Below are 22,850 nucleotides of genomic sequence, written 5' to 3'. Positions count from 1 at the left end.
CCGGATTTTCTGTTAGTCCACAGTTAATAATAAACAATTATGAGTTAACGCAGGAAGGAAGTCAAGCAAGTGGGATAAATGTAAAGTTGCTATAGCATCTTGTCAAAACTGAATCCAAAAAATAATTTCACAAATCCAAACTCATTGGAATCCCTTATCGAACTGACTCAATGATTTAAGTGACATCTGTATCACCTGGGAAGGCAGAAACAATACCTGATGCAACAACCTGAAAATATTAAATATGTATCTGACCCACTGAAAACAAATAGAGGCTAGCTACTTGATCTAAATACTGGAGGTGCTGATTCACAACTATTAAGTTGGTAAACTCAAATTCTAGATTGGATATTCATAAGCTTAATAGATGGAGAGATTCAGACTACTGGAATTCATGTGATGTCCACCATCATCTCGTATCACAGTGCCAGCATTATGTATGCATTACCAAAGCTCTAAGTATTGTAAAAGAATAGAAAAACTGTTGCAAGAAAACAAAAGTGTTTCAAGGGAAGCGTTTCAGAAGACGGTTCCACTGTGGCCTGTTAGCCGTTTGATATTGTTCAGACTTAGCAGCTGTTAGTGCAGATGTAGGCCTACTGCAGGGTGACTAATGCCTGGATATGTATTTTAAATGTTTGGGCACTTTCAAGCTGAGTTAGACACAAACGTGGAATTGGGATGGGGTAACTACCAACAGCCCAAATGGAGCACTAAAAAAATGATTTTTGCTACATCAGAAATGGATATCTACATAACTGTCATGCACCGCTGTGAATTCCCTCATTCTGCAGCAGATAATTATGATGCTTTTATTCTGCTCACTGTTCTCTTCCCGACCGTTATTAATCCATTTCAGAGAGAGAGAGGACATCATGACAGATGGGATACTTCTTGTGCTTGCGTCCTCCCACTTTGATTGCAGCGACCCATCCATACCGCCCAGGGGGCCATATGTGCTGTACTCCTCCTTGGAGGAGTGCAGAGAAGGGGCATGGAGACACGCCAGCTCGCTGTAGCCTCGTTTCCAATACTATGTCAAACATGCACAACACAGGCTTCGTCACGATTCAGGACAATTAGACTATAATGTCTTAACAGTTGCTTCGAAAGTGAGCAGTTTCAAATTCCAGATTAGATTTAGTCAAGAAGTTAACACAAAATTGATAATGCTATTTTGTATTAGTTTAAAAGCTAGAAGGTACTGGCATCATATGAGACTAGAAAACCTAAAGAATCCATTGGTATCAACCATGTCATACTAGCTTGTTGAGAAGGAGGCTGAATAACGCTCCAAAGTGGCGCTAAATATTGGTGAGGAAAAACTGGCAAGGCCATTTTCAAAGGGGTCCCTTGACCTCTGACCTCAACATATGTGAATGAAAATGGGTTCTCTGGGTACCCACGAATCTCCCCTTTACAGACGTGCCCACTTTATGATAATCACATGCAGTTTGGGTAAAAAAAACATGCAGTTTTTTGCATTTTCTTTATACCATGACAGTTTTTCTAAAATACAATTTTAAATATCGCAATATATCACCTTGCTTACAGTATCGCAATATTGAATTTATCAGTATCGTCTTCATTGATATTGAATCTCTCCCCCTGTATCATGATACGTATTGTATCGTAAGATTCTTGCCAATACACAGCCCTAATCATAGTATCGCAATATTTTCCGTGGCAATATTGTATTGATACATGAACCTCAAGTATCAGTCTTTTATTATATAAACTATTAACCTCTTAACAATCCAACGACGGGCCCGGCTGCTACAGTATTCTGTTTTTCAGAGGTTGTAGTGGGCTCAGGCTTAAAGCTAGAGTGAAGATACTGGAATCATATAAGACTAGAAAAACTAAGGAATCCATTGGTACCAACCATGTCACGTTGGCTTGTTGGGAAGAACGCTAAATAACGCTCCAAAGTTAGGCAAAATTTTGGCGAGGAAAAACTGGCAAGGCCATTTTCAAAGGAGTCACTTGACCTCTGACCTCAAGATATGTGAATGAAAACTCTGAGATGAACACAGAGTGAAAACTGTATCTAATTAGATAAAACAGATGTTGACAAACTGCATAATTTGCAGGTGAAAGAAGGTAATAAATCGCAATATATCTTACCGCAATATACAGCACATCGCAATAAGATCATATCATGACCTAAGTATTGTGATATTGTATCATGTATCGTGGGGCCTCTGGTGATTCCCGCCCCAAATCCACATATGGCTGCACAATTAATCAAGATTTTATTTTGGCCTACACATCACATTCTAGAGACTTAAGAAAATCTCTTTGTTTGGTACAGGCCTCGCATAAATCACACTATTATAATTTCCATATGTTTTTCAATGAAAATGAGAATAATGATGTAAATATTATCATTCCCTCTAATATTGCAAATCATATCGCAACTGCAGTATCAGTCAAAATAATCGCAATTAGATATTTTGTCAAAATTGCGCAGCCCTAAATCCACATTAAATAAACTATGTATCACATTTTGATGCCAGAAGAGATGGTTTATTAACTGTGCTATTGTTCCCAATGTATAAATAGCAGTTTGGATTTTTGTATCACAGTAAATCATGACGGATTGACCTCGGTCTTGACAGGCACCGCAGGCTTCTACTGTCAGGGATCTACTGAGAAAAAGTGTCTGTTGGCAAGAATCCACGGCTACTCTGTCATGTCAGAAAGAGCTTTTATGGACCATTTCCAGCGCCGCGTGCCATTTCTGTTGACCTCGGCGGTCACCTCCACTCGTCGGCGCTACCCCGGAGTGCTGCTATTGAAAGGATAGTTGCCCAGGTTGGCTGTTACCTCTAATGTACAATATCTTAGGCGGACGTGAAAAGAGCAGAGGAGACGGACTGAACAGGTGAATTTGCATCAGTCCTCATAGGTCTCGGCGGGGGGGCCCCGCTGCACATGCTAGTCTTTTCTTGTCAAACGCTAAGACAGATTGGAGGGAAGTAAGGAGGTCAAGGGAGAGAGAAAATGTGACAAAAATACAAATTGTACTTCAATCCACTTATCAAAAGAAGATTGAAACGTACATACCATTGAAATTAAATGCTTTCATTTGGCTTTGGCCTTATGGTCACGTTACACTCCAGAAAAAGCAAATGCTTCAGCAGGGAAACGACGGACCCATCGCCGATTTGAAGTAAAACTTCCAAATACCAAAGCCATTACAAAACCAGACTAACATAAATGACCCCTCAGTGGCTTTTCAGTCCCGCTTCATCAAGAGTGATATGAACAAACTGATGCAGTCAGCTGGGTCCACTGTGTTAGATGCTGTTCCAATTGCCTCCAATCTCGCTCCCTCTGTAGAGTATGTATTGCCTCTGGCGTTTGGAATCCATTCATCATTCAGAATAAATGAAATAACAGACTGTAACAACACCAAATAAACAATATATATATTGTATTTTTGTGGCTTCTTTTAACACAGATTTGTAAATTATATAACAAAAAGCTGATAATAAAGCCAATGAGTGAGGAGCTGGTTGTGTTTTGGTCCAGAAGGTGACAGTTATGTAAATGCAACGTCCTAATCTGTCAGTAGCACTCCTCCTGGATTGATAGTTTGACAGCATGACAGACTTGAGCCTTCTATTTTTGGGAGATAGCTTCGACTGTCAGACTGAACTGTCTTGCATCAGGAGGGAGATTATGTTTTTAGGGCAGATTCGTATATTTAAACTTTGGAGTTTTGGATAGGCCGAAGAAAATGCCTTTTCATCCAATGATTTAGGGGCTGCAAATAATACTAATTATTTTGAGTGACTTCAATTATTAATAGGCAAGAGTCAAATTTTCTGTCAATTGATAAACTGCCTATTTCAGAACGACATTGGTTATTAATATAAATCTGGTGTTTAAGAGTTAAAGGTGCAATGTGTAGTATGTATCTAAGCTAATGGAAACACAACGATTCTTAGTTTCAGGTGATTATCCACTAATGAAAACATAGTTATGGATATTATATTTCATTTCTGCTAATAGACCCCCTGAAATGCTACACACTGCTCCTTTAAATACATGTATTCACTATAGTTTGCATGATTTTTCATTAGCATGTGAGAGAAAACCTCCTAACCATGTACCATTACTTCCAGCAGTGCAGTAATTTTTCCAGCCAATTTTATGTTCCATTTTTTATTTATTTTTTTCAAAAAAGTAACATGACAGGTAATACAAATGGCCTCATTTCCAGGTGCACAACACCCCCTGCAAGTTTAACAATTAATGCAACGCTTTTGACAAACTACCCTCTCTATGAATCTCTGGCAGAGGTGGGCTTGGCGCAGAAATGGCCACTGAATACTTACAAAATAATTCTGCAAAAATGGGTATGATGAATTACTTAGACATTATTTTTTTTACACTACTCTGCATGGAAGATATGTTCTTGTCAATACTCTGCATACTGTACATATTCGTTGAACGTCACATGTGCTGCGACTGACTAAACGTTCCCGGAGGCGGCAGGCATCTGACCCAGTGATGGCCCTTATTCTCCCTAGCAGATGCAGCGAGTGCAATTACTGCTCACACAATTACTACTCCTCACAGTGCACAGCGTGCCGCCGGGTTCACATTCAGTCTAACGCAAAAAAGAAAAAAAAATCTCCAGAGCTCTGCTGAAATGAAGGAAGCCTCTTAGCGGGCATTTCAAGCTGTCATATCAGGAAATAATGCATGTGAACTTTGACGCCAGAAGATTTTAGTGTATGATTGACAGCGGTGCATATGTAGTTAGATTATGGATAATATGGTTCTCCTGTGGTATTCTTAATATGCTCATTTAAATGAGGGAATTCAAAAATAATCTCCTCTCATCGAGGGCTATTTTGGGCTTTTTTACAGCCGGTTTCTCAGGTGGGAAATACTCTGGAGGAATGAGGGTTTTCTCCTCATATTATTAATCAAACCAACAATGCATCCAAAGCAGCCACTGGCGCAGAATGTACTTTTTTTTTTTTCAGCGCCTCAACGACACTCCGCTGACCAATTTCCCATCACTTGCTCTGACTCACCCCCGTTTTGAAGAAGCTGCACAATGACTTTATTACCGCGGCACGGGCAGACGGGGACTCGTAAAGCTGACGGGTGTGATAACTCGTCCCCTACCTTGTCACGGCTCGGAGAGGAGGATGGAACAAAGGTGTGATGGAGAAGGGCACGGAGACGCCGCCGCCGCCGTGTGCTCAATGGGTTTTTCCCAGTGACACCCTGTCGCTCCAGATTTAAAGACTGAAGGGAAGGCCCGGACAGTGACGGGTGATGGAGTGCCGGAGATGCACACTAGCCGGTGTTCTTTGGTGTTTACGTCTCGCCTAAGAGCAGTTTGTTCTCTTGACTTGGGGGTGAGAAGGGGCCTTCTGAGCTTTAAACCTTTGTTTTTATTCTAGAGATAGATCAATAAAGGTGCATACCTTTTGAGTTTTTCCTCCCAAGTTCATTCATTTTTTATATCATCAATATTAAATCATGTCATAATATCATCATTATTTAATGTGGGCACCTATCTACCCCTGCTGAGTTAGATAAACAGGACTCCACCTCCTCTCAGGTTGGATCTGAAATGCATCCCTGCGAGAATAAATCAAAAATATTAACCGCGCAAGGAATGTGCACAACAACAACCCTTGCTCCTCGGTACATTTGCTGAAGGATCGCACTCTCCAGGGGGTCAGATGTATAAACGATTCTTACAACTGGTGAATATTTCCCGTACACAAACTGGTATTTATAGAAGAAGAACATGTGGGGAGAAACCTAATGCATACTTTAGACCTACTGCTGTTTTCTAGATCGAGACGAGGGAGATGTAGTAAAGTGGTGATGGGAAAATAAGGTGAGAGAGCAAATCTAATATGCATATTCTTTAACGTTGTGTCAATTACCGACTGTGTGGTTTTTCTTTTCAGTCTACAAACCTAGAGAGTATAATTATGCAACTTGCCTTTTAATCTAAACAATAAAAACTAAACACCTCGCAAGGCGCTGTTTTAAACGCATTCCTTAATGACATTTCACCTTGATATTACTAATGTTTTTTATCATTGAATGTAGGCTACATCAGTTCAACTGCTATAATTGTGACAGTAATTGTGACATAATCTGACAGAGATCATAAAATAAAGTAGTAAGACATGAGAAAATAATGGACAGCTGATGATGCCGCTGTGCCACGCCGTCGTATTTAATTGACGCCGCTTTAAAATGACGGCTCCGAGGCGAGGATGTCTCATTTGTTAAATAACTGTTGCTTCGACTCCTCTCTCCTCGCGTCTGTTCCTCGCCTCCTCCGCTCGCATCTCCCGTGGGCGGGACTAAGATGCAAGGAGAGGAGGAGGCGAGGAAAGGAATCAAGGACTGGGAAATGACAAAGACAACCTGGCCTGATCCCTAGAGTTTTTTTGTGGCAGTATAACAACACGTTCCTCGTACCTTTGTTTCATTATTTAACATTCTTTCTGTCATTCTTTTCATTGCCAGAGGAGCAGACGCATGCGTTTGATCCATTAAGGACATGTCTATGACTATATTTGGCTCTTAAAGTGAAAACCAGGCACACTATTTGTTGAGTGAGATATATAAATCATGCATTTGCAGTTCAATAATGTGATGACAACAACGTCTAGCCATATTTCCTTGTTTGAGTTTTCTACATCTGACCCCAGAAAGTACATTGTCCTACAGCATTTAGACTGTTATTCCTCAACATTTCAGACTATTGATTTCGGCCCACTTGTTTTTCCGTTTTGATAAATACAAAAAGTTGTACGATTTTGGTAAAAAAGCTTCGCCTTACGGGTCAGAGTGTTTTGAAGGGCTGAGCAGTTTAAGAGGTCGCCGCTGGTGGGAGGCTATCATCTCCTATTCGCTGCTCTGTAACGTTTGCTCGGGGGTACTGTCGACCTCTGCGCTGACACAAACTTATTGCTGGTGTAAATCACACTCCGGCCACTCCTGCCCTCTCGCCATGAATATTTAAACAAGTATACATACATACCACGCTGCCTTACACCGTCTACAATGTTATTGCTCGCCTGGAGTTACGCTTGAATTATGCTTTTGTCTGTGAAACTTTTATATCTCTCTGTATATCCAGACACACTGGGATGACATATTAGACGAGGAAAACATCCAAAAAAGGAGTACCTGCTTCGTTGCGTTTTTCTCCGCGAGGTTACCGGGGACACAGGAGTGACGGGGTGTATCCGCGCTAATGCATCTCCGCTCGCAGACAGATGACACACCTCCAGACCTATCCGTTCATTTACCTCCACAATCAAGATTCACGGCTCTATTTTCCACTGCCCTGCTTGCCAGAGGTGCTCTGTTTTCGTCAGTGTTAAATGAATTAAATGGGCCGACTGCCAACGGCCCTGCTCGTTCCGCGCATAGCAGATAGAAAGCGGGGCGTCTCAGGTATGTATGGGGAGAAATTTGAAGTGCGTTCACACGTCGCCTGCGGCTTAATGAATTTGGGTTTCAGAGCTCGGCGCCGTGACCTCTATTTTCTTACAGGTCAAGCTGTGTTAATGTCATGATAATAAGAAAAAAATATTAATATGTTATAATTACCAAAAGCATTACTTTTAAATGCCAGCTAAGATTACACACTTGGGTGCATAAAAAAAAAAAAAAAGTTGCTGAAGAATGTCACCGTGATGAGCACACAGTCGCTCCTCTAAATGAGCCGCGGATAAGCCTCGTGTCTGAGAAACAGCGAGCGGCAGACAGCGGAGCCTCGGCTCTGCATGACTGGCTCCGTCAACGGCAGCATATGGAGGCCCGGCGCTGGCCAGGTGGCTCTTACATCTGGCCCATTAGCTCTCAACCACCGCGACGACTCTCCACACCACTGAAAGCCTGTTGAAATAATATCATCAGGACCTGTTAGTGCTGGAGGCCGCCTTGCCCATTGCCTGCTCAGGATAGCGAGTCACGGCCGCATTCTGGATCTGACCTGTCGGATCTGAGGCCGGGTCCATCCCCGAATGACATATCTTCTGATTGAACTGATTGAACTGGTGATACGGTATGGATCACATTAATGTGGCTCTAGTCTGGACAGATTCATCCAGATTTTTAAGAATGGAACGTTTCTGATTGTTGGCTGGACAATACGAGCAATTCTAGTATTTCACCTTGGGTTCTGGGATGTTTGATGACCTTTGATGGATTAAAAGACGAGTCAATTAATCTAAAATAAACGCAACAGTCTTAAAGCGAGAGTGAAGATAATAGCATCATATGAAATTACAAAACCTAATGAATCCATTGGTACCAAACATGTCATACTAGCTTGTTGCAAAGGAAGTTAAATAACGATCCAAACTTCGGAAAACTGTCATGGCCATTTTCAAATGGGTCCCTTGACCTCTGACCTCAAGATATGTGAATGTAAATGCGTTCTATGGGTACCCACGAGTCTCCCCTTTACAGACATGCCCACTTTATGATAATCACATGCAGTTTTTGGGGCAAATCATAGTCAAGTCAGCACACTGACACACTGACAGCTGTTGTTGCCTGTTGGGCTGCAGTTTGCCATGTTATGATTTGAGCATATTGTTTTATGCTAAATGCAGTACCTGTGAGGGTTTCTGGACAATATCTGTCATTGTTTTGTGTTGTTAATTGATTTCAAGTAATACATATATACATACGTTTGCATAAAGCAGCATATTTGTCCACTTCCATGCTGATAAGAGGATTAAATACTTGATAAATCTCCCTTTAAGGTACATTTTGAACAGATAAAAAATGATTAAATATTTAAATCAATTGAATTGAATCAGCCTTGATATATAATAATAATCTTTAGTCGCAGCCTTAAATTAAATAGTTCATATCAGATGAGCATTTAGTGCCCCTACAACGGATACTGACAGTTTATTATATTTCTTTGCACTGTATCTAGCTAATGAAATATCATAACGCTTGACTGCACTCTTTAAATCTCACAAGCCACACTTACAAAAAGTTTTGTTAAAAGTTTAAAACGCTCAACAGTAGACGTGCATCTCTCTCCCACAAGAATAAAGATTTCAGATGATACAGTTGAACTGCAGTTGAACTACAACAACGTCAACACACACATCTTTATGGGTTTTATTTATAAGATCAACAACATAAAGGTGTCGTCTTTTTGGTGCCTGCAAAAAGTTCAGTAAATTTCACTCAGACGTAGCAGCTGAGTTTAAATAATACATCTGTTTTTGTCTGGGACTTCAACCGAGATAATCTAGAGACACGTTTGCCTCTTGTGAGTTTTTGTGTCCCTGTCAGGTCATGGTAGTTAACGCGAACAAAGCGGCGGGGTCTTCGGCCTTTACTTTCCGGTCTCCGGTCCCCTGACTCTCAGGGACAAACCCCCTCCACCTCCGAAAGCACGCCTCTTGCCCTGAGCGCTGCACTAAGTGACACATTCTATCCATCAAGCGCCGCGCTGCAAACATACCAAGCAAAAAAGTGCAGGGATGGCAAATTTTTCATGCATATGATATTCGGGCTACGGCACATCCGCCTACGTTAACCCGGGAGAGGGAGAGACGGGAGGGAGGGCTTTGAAGATGGATTACCAGATCACGTCACGAGAAAAGAGGCTGCTATGAGCAAGCAGCAATTTCAGGAGAAGGCACTCAGAGCGAGTAGAGTGTGTGGGGAGACGAATACAGATGCTCATTTGGAGCGAAGAGTTTATTTTCATGTCAACAGAGGAATACTGTATATTAGTGCTGTCAAATACTTTAGACTCCAAGCTAAAAGCCACTCTTCTCTTCCTTTCTCTCTCACAAATAATGATAAAAATAGATGTCATGGCCTTAGATTTGAAATTATAGAGCCGCTGACATAGTCACAGATAAGTGGTGATTACACAGGAATTTTTTCGCTCTCTCCCCCCATTTGGTTTTAGCAATCAATTCTCTCACAGCTGGGCTACGTTTGGCATGTTAAAAATCTTCACTTCAGCACCGTGTTTTATGAGCGCAATTCTATTGAGCGAAAAATTAAATGCATAATTCAGGGTTGAGCAGGCTGCCCGATTCATTTTAAAAAGAAAAAAGGGGACACAAGCCAAAGAAAAGAGAATCTGTGGGTTGTTCCTTAATTCATCATCATGATACAGCACTGACAACAAAAGGTAGACTTGAAATGTTGCTGGATTTGTCTCCTGCTGGCATCTAGTCTCTAAAAAAACAAATGAAATCTAAACAAATCTGCTTTTTTTGTGTCCTTAAGTGACAAAGGGTTCGCTGATGAAGTCGCTCCTAAATAAAGAAAGACTGGTGTAATGAATGCCCGGGTCGCTCTCTTGCCAAAAACTGCATTACAGTACTCCTAATGGTCTGAATCTGTGGACGTGCTCCCAGCGAGACTGAGTTAAAACCCCCAGAAATGAATAGTGGGAGGGAACCGGAGGGAGACCCCGTTCATAAACCAGGAGCAGGGGCGGACATTATCATAAGCTCTCAGAAATGAATGACGATCCATCACATCCAAGGTTAGCAGCTCTCACTCAGCGATGCGCTTTCATCTCAAGGACGGCGTGTGGGAAAATGTAAGAAGACGGCTGTAAGAGCAGTATGAATACACAACTCTGTAACTTAAACAAAACTACCGCGGCAACTTTATGTCCTTCGGAAACTTCAGAAATCAACATAGATAAAAGTGTAAGTAAAAGTTATAGACGGGTTTCTGTTCCAACGTCATCACAGAGATGCGCGCGCAACTAGGGGGCAACTACAAAGCTGAAAACTGTATTAACCGTAGAAAAAGATGGATTGAAAATGTTTAATATTCAGAGGGGATCACATGTCTTTGCAAAAAACAGAAGGAGATTATGGATCCAGGCCTGCTGGACAAAAGCATTCTAGCCACACAGCGCTAGCAAAGCAGCAGATGGTCATGGCGAGCTGTCATGCTCCACAGATCGATCAAAATGAACTGATCAACAACAGGATGATGGTCCCACACTCTTTGGAAATATTTATATATATTTAGCGACTATGCCTTAAAACTTAAAAGTGATGCAAGACTTCGTTACGGCGCTAAATTGCTGTAACGTTACGCAACTACGGCGGAGGAAAGCTCACTCCGGTATGTCATAACGTTACATTTTGACGGGAAAACGTCTGTTAGTCTACTGGGGCAGTTGTTCCTCTTCCCCCGCGGTCACAACAAGCAGCTCTGGAAGCTGAAATTTGACATATCGGCAATACTGTATTGACTTTTGATGTTACATTTCAGACTGAGGGCTACCCACTAACATTAGATAGCAACCAGCTATGTAATAGAGAGCCGTCAGAGGTCTAATGTTGATGTTCACCTGCACGACATACAAAGAGCTGCTGTGTGACTGGTTGGACTAATAACAAGACCAAAAATCCAAGTTTCCAGTTTTATATTAACGTTATAACTGTCGTGGAATCGCTAAGGAAAAAGTGTCTGGCGGCATCCATCAAGACTAACTTGAACTCCGACCGGAGTGTCAACCCAACAGACACAGATCCCCCCAAGTAAAATCACACTTATGTCTGATCTAACGTTACCCATTTCATAACAGGTGATAATAATAAACAAATCTCATACTAATGCGTCATGTTTTAATGGTATCTGGTGGTTGGACTCTGCAGAGGTCGAGTATAGTCAACAAGAATGTTGAAATCAACGTTGATTACAACGGTCGACTACAATCTTGTGACCGGCTGCCAGAGCGATTCTGCCCCCTGAATGCACCCAGTAATGTTTCAAACCCAGCTGCATATTTCTGTTGCCATTTTTGTGTATGCATTCCCGCTGTTAGTTCTGGTCATGGTGCAAAACAGTCTCGCCATGTTTTCTAAAAATGAGCATTTCATGTTGTGGGCATGAATAATGAAAATCCTCATATGAAAGGATTACGTGCCATCTGAGCAGGCCATAGGTTAGCAGAAGGCAACTGAAAAAGCTTCAGTTAAAGGGTTATTTTTCCTCCCACTATTCTTTACAATCCCTCTACGGATGGTGCTAAAAATGCCCTCACCTAGAGCTTTATGTTGCTCAAATTAAAAAAGGTAGCGCTCTTATCTAATACACACACAGACAGGGCCAAAGGGTGAAGCCAGAAAGCGATTAAAAGGCATCCATTCAACACATTAACAGTCAAGAGTGCAGCAGGATCTGACATTTTAAATGTCTTTTGGAGAGTAGTCTGACCAAGACAATAACAATAATGTCCTTTCTGTTTTTTTCTGGGCTTTCAAAATGTGAGTTCTGGCAGCTAAAGTCACAAACACTAACCCACAACACAAACTATATATATATATTTAACGATTAAAGTTACCGTGGCACGTGAACACACCAAAGCAGCATAACAACAAGTGTCACCAACGCCACATATGGTGGCACCAGTATGGCGCTTGGACATTGTTGTAAAAAAATTAAACAGGGAACAATGAATTCATTGTTTTGTAGCCAAGCATTTGGCAGCAAATATGAAGTGTATGTATCAGCTCATGACTAAGAGACAAAAATGCTCAGAAAAAATGGTTCCATAAAATCTATGCTTCCATAATTGAGCAAACTCCATCAGCTGATTTTGAGTTATTTTGTAAAAAAAAAATAGTAAATTGTGTACTTTGATGCTGTGTTCATGGTATTTTGAATTTTGTCTAAACCAGTGAAAGCCAATGGGGAAGTGCCTTAAACTTGCTCCTCCGGTTGCAAAAAGAAGTCAGATTGTATAGAAGTCTATGAGAAAATGAGCCTACTTCTCAGTTGATTTATTACCTCAGTAAACATTGTAAACATGAGTTTATGGTCTCAATTGCTAGTTTCAAGTCTTCTTCAATACAGCATGATGTTCATTTAGTAAATTATGGTCCCAATTAGAGTCAAATAGACCGTAAAGCAGGGTAGAAAACGAAGATGGCGACTGACCAAAATGCCGAACTCAAGGCTTCAAACAGTCCACAAACCAATGGGTGACGTCACGGTGATTACGTCCACTTCTCAGTCTGTGTTGTAAATACAATACTGATGACAAGGCCACTAACTCCAGAGGCTTTTCAACAGATATTATGGACGCCCATTCAAATGAGACAATCATTACTGAAAAGAAAACTTAACGTAGAAATGATATGTTTGCTCACTAAGGTTGGACTTCGTGATAGACCTGATTCAAAATTGTCCAATTCCTGAGCATTGTTTAGCTCAGTTCAAACCATGACTTAAGGCCAGGTTACACATACTTTCCTAGTTTACTTTCATGCAGAACTTGTACAAAAGAAAAAAAAAAAAGAGTTTAAATGTGTGGGCACATTTTAAATTGGATGATGTGGAAGATTTTAAATAACCTTGCGTGGCCTTGGTGTTACCGTCTCTCCCTCTGGCTCCGTCCTTATTAACGCTTCTCAGCACTTTTCTATTGTGTGCCTTATATTTACGTTTTAAAATTTACATTTTTTCAATTGATGGAGATTGGATATGTGCCCCACACTTCATTGGCACTGGCTTATTAAAGTTAAACTTCAATATGGCTCGTGGCTTTAGGACACCGTGTCTTGGGTGTCTGTCTGAGAGAGAAGTACGCTAGAACAGGCTTTTTTTTTTTACATATAATTACTTTTGGGAGGGCAGAGCGTCACTGTTTTTATAATACCAAAGATGACAGGACAGTGGGTAAGCTCACTGGGCAGAAGAGGAAGAATGTGGCCAAGGGATGTTTGAGGCTGATGATGTGAAGGGGGATTTTTTATCCTCACGAGTGGGAAGAAGACGAGGGCGTCTCTGCCAGATCCCTGTGGTTTGTCATTTGAGTCGGACAACTACTGCTAGCTCAGCAAGTCGAACTCCTGCAGCTCATTAAAGCACACTAGTAGTTTATCCAGCAGCGAGTCAGATTCCTGCAGCTCATCCTTTAAGGTTGGCCCATTGTTTTAAAAAAGTGTCACTGAAAAATACACTCCTGAGCTGCTACAGTGAAACAAAGAATAAAGCCTTTTGGTTCTGAGCTCATATACTCTGACTTTGATTCAGCACCCATGGGAGGATCAAGCAAGATTGGGACTCACCAAATGCATGTCCTCTGGTCAGGCGCTGAAACAGCAGAGAGTCTTGCTTCCTTGCTTGCAACGTCGTCATTTCCTGTGATGGACAAGAGCGGTATAATTGATTACATCGGACACATTTGAAGATCCCTCCCGAGTCCGATGTGGAAAGTCTGACAGCTGAGGTGTCCTTGACTTCTGTTGGAAAATATTAACATAACAGTATAACCATCAACGTACACATGTAGATAATTTCATCTCCTAGAGCCGTATGGCAACATCGAAACCTGGTAATAGAGGTCTGCACAGGGCGGGCTGGCTCCGTCCCACCAGACCGACAGCAGATGTTGGTTGCACAGGTTTCTTTTTTTCTTTTTTTTAGCTCCAAGGCTGTGTGTGTGCAGCTTGTACAGTCTACTGTTTGTCTACAAAAGCACCATTTGAAAACACCTGCCACACTCAAACAGCATTTTATTGAACTCTTTTATAGAGTTTTTTTCCACAAACACAAACCATTTTGTGCGATGTGAACAGCGCGTGACTGAGGTTACAGATTGAGAGAGCTGGCGGGCAAAGTCGAGAAAGTTTTATTTATATAGCTCAATATCACAAATCATTTGCATCAAGGTTTTTTTTACAATCTGCACAAAATATGACACCCTCTGTCCTTAAAACCCTCGCTTCCGATAAGGAAAAAAAGTCTGGACGTGTGTTGAAGAAAATCCCGCAGATGTGCCGCTGTGGGGCTTTAGAGCAGGAGCAGGTGGTATTTCAAACATCACACAAGTGCTACAAACTTTGTGGAAAAGAATAAATCTATTCCTCACATGAGCTCCTCTTATTCAAACATCAAATTTGTATAAAAGATGTTCTCTGGAAAAATATGTCTTACTACCACAGCTCTGTATAGCAAGATTTAAAACCTCTTTCCATTTTGAAACAGCCGCAAACACTGCAAAATCCTTCAAAAAAAAAAAAAGAAGAAGTCTTGCTCTTAACAGTTTTCAAATGTCTATCTCCCTAACCAAGAGGCATTTTTATTGGAAAAGGAACTGAGCAAGCAAAGGCGCCTCAGACCCGACATGCATTACTCAAAAGGTCAAGAACATTCTGTGGAGTTTATAAAAGTCATCCTGAGGTAAGCTAACAACACTTTAAATATATATCATATTCTCATTTCTAATAATACAGTGCTAAAACAACACATCTTTGGTCCAATAGTGACTGTTTTCATACTTGTTACCAGTCTATTCCTAATCTTTGGCTTGGACTGTGAAAAAGACAGTCCATAGACAGCAATATTCAAAATGATTGAGAGCTTGAGAGAGTGTAAAAGGTTAAAAGGCACTTTGATTATTAGACCTAACTTATAGTTAGCAACATTCAAAAGGATGAAGGACAAAGGTTACGGCTAACAGTGTGGGAGTGACTGTGCTTGACTGACATCTCCATCACTCTCCTATTTGTTTTGTTGCACCTGTCAAGGCTGGACTTTGTTGACATCACATAGGCTTGATAAATAAAATCAGGACAATGGAAACAACAAAGCCACGTGTGGTAGGTTGTCCTCTCACCCGATTTGTTGGTTGCTGGTAATATGTTTTTCTGATATTACAACTTTTTTTCTCTTAATATTATGACTTTATTATCGTAATTGTCACGGTACTTCTTAAATGTCGGGAGACCCGCCGACAAAGTAATCAATTTCTTAATGGGGGTCATATTGATACAAAGCATAAATGTATTTATGAATTACACACAGGCATAAGTATTGATATTGAACATTTCCATTTATTGTAAAATGGATATTCAGTAAATTGTTTGTCACCCTTTCTTCTCTGCTGTAGATGCGCTCCTTGGTTTAGACCTGGACTGCTAAAACCGAACAGGAGCGTACGAATAGCTTATGTAAGGGGGGTTTCCAGAGAAGGTACCAAGTACAGTAGAGTTGGAGGGGTGTTTGGGGGGGGGGTTGACAATAGGCAAGGTCATTTTAATTAGTTTGAATAATTACTTGCCTCAAAATGTTATATTAAATGTTTTATAATTTATAAAATAAATTATGTCCTATTTTTTGGACTAGATATTATTATGCTGTTGTTTGATTGATTATTAATTATTATCAATTTTACTTAGTAGGATCCAGCCCAAAATTTAAAGGGGCATAGCCTATGCTGTATCTTGATATATTTTTGTCATTTTGCTTATTATTTTTCATTATTTTTGAAAAACCTGTTTCCTGGATGCCAGGCCTGCACTGTACATATTTTTGCACTGGATTGTTGGTTTCCACTAATTGTTAATAAATACACCTGGACTGCTTAACTGGAATTTTTGTCAGTTTTTACGCCTTAGCCACTCGGCCAACCTTACAGTAATATTATGACTTTATTCTCGTAATATATGCCTTTTTACTCACATGTTTTGCACTATGGAACTGTGTTCCTGGAAACTTGAATTACCCTCGGGATCAATAAAGTTACTATCTATCTATCTATCTATCTATCTATCTATCTATCTATCTATCTATCTATCTTAGCAGTAAAAAAGCAGAATATGACATGAAAGCCAAGATGATATTGTATTATGTTTATGAAAAACAGGAATAAATCCTGTGAATATTCAAAAACGTATTATTGTTCAGGAGCACATTAAATGCCATGCAATTTCCTGTAGTGTCAGAGTCAGACACCCCCCCAAAAAAGCCGCTTGAAGCTTGTAAATCTCACTCCCAACAGAACACATCTAATCAAGTTTGCTCTGTCTGTTTGTTCCGACATTGTTTTGCCAAAACAACAGAGCAGCGGGGTGTCGTGGTGATTAAGGAGACCGCCCTTCAAACTGGAGGATGCTGTGCTCAGGCCCCCGTGTTGGCAAGCATCTGTCCGGTTGCTATGTGAGCAACATAAGTGAACCCCCCCCTATTGCCCGCCCGCCCGCTCAAGGGAGGTCTTCGCCACCTGGGGAGGATTTCCATCACAGTCGCACAAACTTTGGGGAGTTGACTCTGAAGTGTGTGGTTCTGCAGTGTATGCATCAGGAAAATAAACTTTTGGCTGCAATTCTATTCATTTGTTTTCCACCCACAGCTGTCCCAATTCAAAAGGCTTGTGTGGGGGAAAAAGTGACATCACAAAATTCTCTAGTACATGACAATAGGTGGACTAATCAGGCCACATTTAGGGTGACATTTTTGTCTGAAAATTGAACTCCGCTTTCTTGACTTCGTCCGAAATCACATACTATGTACTACGTACTACATACTCTAGTATAATAGGTGTACTATCGTTCAACATACTTTTGTGTGAATAAACAGTAGTATGTATCTTTTCGGACGCACCGAGCAGTAATTCACGTTGTCACTTCCTGAGGGCCTCCTTGCCGGTTAGAGACGTGTAACCATGGTAACCCCGTGCCCAAACGATGTGACCAAAATGACGGTTTGTGAGAATCAAAGTCTGAATTAATTTAAATTATAAATTATGTTACACCCAGCAAAGTGAAATCTTATACACAGATGAATATTATATTAGCCTTACAGTATCCAGCGTTGCATACTGTAATATTTCACGGGAAATAGTATGCAATTCACATACTATTAGTTTCACACGAAGGTTTCGGACATACTAAAAAATCTCACAGCGTACTGAATAGCATGTTAGTATGGAAATTCGGACGCAGCCATAATGACGGAGGAAAAAGAGTAGTCAGTTGGGAATATCAACATTTTCCTCAAGACATATTATAAAATTACAAAGAAAAACTAAAATTACAATATTTTCACTTATTATGTACCGAAAAATTGAACTTTCAAGGCCTCCGCCATATCTGACAACGTCAACAAACACGTCACAACTCGTGAACTCTGAGCTTTCAGAAACTTTCCACTTATCGTGAATACCACAAGAGGAGGGGCGTTCATATGGACTCTAAACTAAACACGACCCCATTTGAACGCACCATTTGTAACACTAATTGAACAATCCTGGATCGCTATAGCAACCGCATCATCATCATCATCATGCCAAACCGTCCACCTGAGACAGCTTCATTAGAATCTCTCTTCTAATGCCGAAATCATAAAAAGCGGCATGAAAAATCAGCCTGATCTGATGGTTGGGTGGGGGGGGGGAGAAAAAAAAGAGTGATGGCGGCTTGTTAATTCATAATCACCCTGAATTAATGATTGAGTGAGACTGAGAGGCGCGGGGCATATGGAAAAGAAGAGGGCTGCAGATGCTCCCCGGCGCCTGGGGGGGCTTCTAGGAATGAGAGCAACTGAGTCGCACACACAAACACGCCTGTATGCAGGGCCATAAAGCATAAACGCACACGTAGACCATCCCCACATATCTGATAGGGAATGGTTTCAGTTTTACTCGGCATTCAGAGCACATTTCTGTTTGAATCTTAGTGGTTTGGATGCCTGATGACAGCCCGAGAGATATTTACTCATCCCTAGAAATAAATTGCAAAAGGGGATGCTCTCTTTTCCTTTCCTGTGTCTTGGCATTGCTGAGTATATCAATCCAATTAATCAAAAAAAAAAAAAAAGTATATCCTTGAATTTACCTGAAGTGCTTTCTACTCGCTCCATATCTCTAAACTGGATCAGAGCATGCAATTGTGTGCACCGCAATTGAAATGAAAACCCAAGAATCCCCCCCGACGCCTCAAGCAGAAGGGGTTTTCTTTTTCTTTGACCAAAGGGATTATCTGGACAAGCCACAAAGAAATCTCCCTGGATTCATTTTCCTTGGTGTGAGAATATTGCACATCCTATCTTCTGACAAGCCGAGGGGACGCTGGAATAAAGTGTCCAGACTGTGGCACTGTGAGCAGCCTCTAACTGTCTGCTATCAATATCTACAGCTGGCGTAAAAAAGAGGAGTTGAAAACCCTTTATCCCCGTGACAATAAAGCTGGGTGGCTTGGTGAAAATTAAAGATTGCAACCTATTTGTTTTGTTATTTATGCTCATAGAACAGGTGTAGATTGGGATTTTGGAGCTATTCTTGTGTTTTAGCTCTAGCAATTATCTCACCAGAGAAGAGACTAACAGAACTGATCCACTCCCTGTTGTTAAACTTTTTAAAGTGTGATCACAGTGACTCATGTCTTCTGATCCCACATCTCTAATCTCTAGCTGTGCAACTGTGGGTCCGTGGGAAGAAAATGTAGCTTGAAGTAGCCGGGGACTGATTAGGAGCGAGCGCCGAATGACAGAGTAGAGGGCGCAGATTTGTGAATGAGGCAATCTCCCTGATTGAACTCCGAGGCTAAGCTTCATTTAGCGGCTATTGAGACAGAACAATGGAGGCCCGACAGTGCGAGTTCATGCTTAAACATGGAGCTGGAGCCCGTTGGGTGTTGAGGGCTAATTCGGCTTTAGTGACACATGCGTTTTGTTTGACCACTTCAACCTAAATTTCCTTTCGGCTTGACTGATGATAAAAGTGTCTAAGAGCCACAGCAGCAGCAGCAAAATGAATATGAGCGTTTATTAGAGTCAACATGTGACTCGGCAAAAAAGCCTGGTACAGTACTTAGTGTCAAGTTGCATACAAAGAAGCCCTGTCAGGAACACATTTAGCACAGGAGGTAGGTCTCATTAGGAGTAGCTTTTCATATGTATTTGTGCTAATCAACAATGTCAAAACCCTTGAAGAAGACGGTGGCTCTAAAGCCGGGTTTCCACCAAAAGTTCCTTGGACTTGAAACTAAGAGCGTCTCGACACCACCGTCTCTTCTAACGTTACCGCTCACCGTTCTCTCTCTTTTTCTCTCTGTCTTTTGTTAAATGAGTCTGGAAGCCGGCAGCAGAGCTTAACTTTACTTTTAATGTTATCAAACAAAGAGAAATGTTCTCCCCTCGTCCCTAAAATGGTCCTAAATCATTACTAGAGTACGTCTTTGTTTATGAATGAGGCGATACACAATTTTAAGCAGCAGCTGCAAACTCCACCCCAAAAGTTACAGTACTTTCAGAAAGTACTACACCCTGACCACGGATTTTTTGGGTCCATAAAATATCCCTGAAACTTAATTAAGACCATGGTCTCAACGGTCGAAACACAATGAATTCGTCGAAAGGTTCTTAGTTCCGGGGAAAGATCCTGTGGTGGAAATGGGGCTTAAGTGTGCCTGTCACTGATGCCAAAACCACAAAATCAGAAAATACTGTCAACAGCCATAAAAAAACATTTTTTATGCCATGTTTTTAGGAATAACATATTCTATAAATCAGGCTATGAATGATTTATGAACAAACCCCTCTGTAAAAACCTTCAGAATATAGATAGGAATGAAAACTGGAAAGTTTGGTGTATATATAAGTGCTACTGAAATGGAGATTTCTGCCTCAGAGTCTGAGAAACAAACTCAAAAAATTCCATACATTTTGCAAGACACTACAGGGGAATAGGATAAACCATTTTAACCATGAAACTTCTTACAAGTTTTCTGAAATGTTTAAATATACAAATGAGGCGTTATCTAATGCTAACTTTTGATGCATTTAGGAGAACCCTACAGACACAAATAGACAAAGTGTAGTGAAATAAACACTCTCCACTGGTCTGACAGAAGACATGTTATGGAAGCAAAATAGCCCCAAATCTCAAAATTGACCATTGCATGAAAAAAACTGTTTTAGCCTGGGGTGTCTCGCCTTAAACTCAGCAGTCAGCAACACAGAGGGGAACACTCTCCGACTGAGCTGCTGTCTCTGCTGTAGAGCCAGCTGCAGGGGCCCTGTGATTGGTCATCTAGGTTTAGCTGTCAGGAGAATGTTTTTTAGGTTCCTATAGAAACATACAGTCCTTAATGAACTTTCTGGTCTTCTGTTTGTTAATTAGTCCTTGGGATATCTATTATTCAAAGCTATGATAAACAATGATACATACAAATCCCCCAATCATGATCCATTGCATTATATTGATCCCTATTTTTTTTCCAGATTTTCAATGTTTGAGCTGTGTTGATCTTATTAATGGAAGTTTGGATTTAGCATCTGCACTTGAGGGTCACTACTCCGACCATTTAAGTTAGCAGAAGCAAGAGTAGCTGCTTTCACTTTCCTCTCCTCCTCCGACTGTCTTCCTCTGCTGACTTCACCATTACCACTGTGACTGGCGACAGCTGTGGTACAGTATATGCTGCATTCTCACCATGTCAGCATAATGGGACGAACGGAAAAGTCTCCCATTATTTTGACTTGGTGGGGCATTATTCCACAGCTAGTCTCCACACAATTGGACATTTAACCTAAATTGGCTATTTTGGGAGATATTATAGGCATTAAAAATAGATAATTTGGTTGCTCTATATGATATTTATGACGTTATTTGTGATTATACAATATGACGTGAGGCAGCAATAGCGTTCAATTGCTACCTACTGTTTTAGTTGTTCAAATGCCCCCTGAGGTTGGGATTCCTCGTAATCCTAGTCAAATAAGCCAAACTAGATACCTCTATTGTTCACATGAATAGAGAGGAAGTCCCGCCCCTTCCGGTGGACCACCATGGGACCTTATAAACGGTAGTCAACGACGAGAGACTTATTTTTTTAATCCCGTTTGAATTGTGCCATGAATCACACACAAGATGTTTGTCAATTTAAAACATAATTTTGCAAGTCAAGAAAGTTGCATTCATATTTTTTCCAAAATAGCGTCCCATGGGGTCCACCGGAAGTTCACCTCTCTATGTAAATGACTCTCGGCACTTGAACTCCTCATTTCCCCTTGGACACCATCTTGAGAAAACTCATCTCTGGCCTCTCCCCAACTGCCACAGAGGAGTAGAAAGGTGTTGGAGAGACTCTACTAGTCTGACTTTAACTCGATGCTGTGTTGATATTGGGATCCTTTTTTAAATAACTTTTAAAAAAATTTTCTGGGTTAGGCCAATCCTGACTAAAATAGGGTGACCTTCATCTTAATAGAATAAGGTCTCAGATGTTGGCTCTGAGAATATTAGTTCCTGCCTGTGATGCTTCCAGTCTTGCAGGAAATGTCCCCCGCCCTCTAACTTCTCTGTTTGATGATTCCCAACCGTATTGCAATGTATATTTTAGAGTCCTAGGTCACTACTATGGAGAAATTTACTTGCCCTGAATATTAAGTTCTTAAGTTGTAAGGAAGTAACTCGGTGAAGTTCCAAATAGAAAAAATCCAAGAGAGGATCAACAACATTTACGTGCCCGTAAGAAATGTTCCCAACATAGAAATAGAATAGGAGTAGAACGTACATTGAACTGTTTTCCGCGGTGACTAGTGCAAAAGGTGGTTATGTGATGGGCAACATTAATTGAGGGTAAACTTTTGTCTCTTCTGACTCTCTTCTTTACGTGCTTTTAGCTGGAATGAAGATGAGATTTGATGAAGTACAAATGGAAGCACACGCACGTCCATCAGGCTCAGCAAGTAGTATTGAGAGTAGTCCAAGTACATAAAGACGAGCACAAGAAAGAAAGGAAATAAAGCTAATGAAGCAGAGCGGTTATGTCTCTCTTCAAGTCCAAACTTGTATTGCACACCATAAAATAATCGTTCCAATTTACGGTATAAAAAAATGCCTTTTCTTTATTACCACTGTTTAGCTCTATATGAAGTGACCCCAATAAATGTTTGGTAAATACTGAGCAAAAAAAAGGTTACCGCAGAAAAACATAAATATTGCCTTGTAATTTCCGTGTAGGTAACAGCTGCTGCTGTTCCTTTTATTATTTTGTCTCTTCCTTGCTCATCTTCGGGGAGGCAATAACACATTAAGGTCACTTTAT

At 40.8% G+C, this 22,850-nt stretch overlaps 1 protein-coding gene across 1 annotated transcript in view; it reads right to left on the bottom strand.

Annotated features, from left to right (window-relative positions):
* Positions 1-14,137: 14,137 nt before the first annotated feature.
* The window catches only part of LOC141763041 (uncharacterized), a 29,247-nt gene continuing 20,534 nt past the window's right edge, over positions 14,138-22,850 (bottom strand). Inside the window, exon 6 of the mRNA XM_074627291.1 lies at positions 14,138-14,160. Coding sequence (XP_074483392.1) covers positions 14,154-14,160 — 7 coding nt within the window. The 3' untranslated portion in view covers positions 14,138-14,153. The remainder of the gene's footprint in view (positions 14,161-22,850) is intronic.

The sequence above is a fragment of the Sebastes fasciatus genome, chromosome 24 (assembly GCF_043250625.1).
Source record: "Sebastes fasciatus isolate fSebFas1 chromosome 24, fSebFas1.pri, whole genome shotgun sequence".
In the NCBI taxonomy this organism is placed as follows: Eukaryota; Metazoa; Chordata; class Actinopteri; order Perciformes; family Sebastidae; genus Sebastes; species Sebastes fasciatus.
This window is presented reverse-complemented; position numbering and strand designations above follow the sequence as displayed.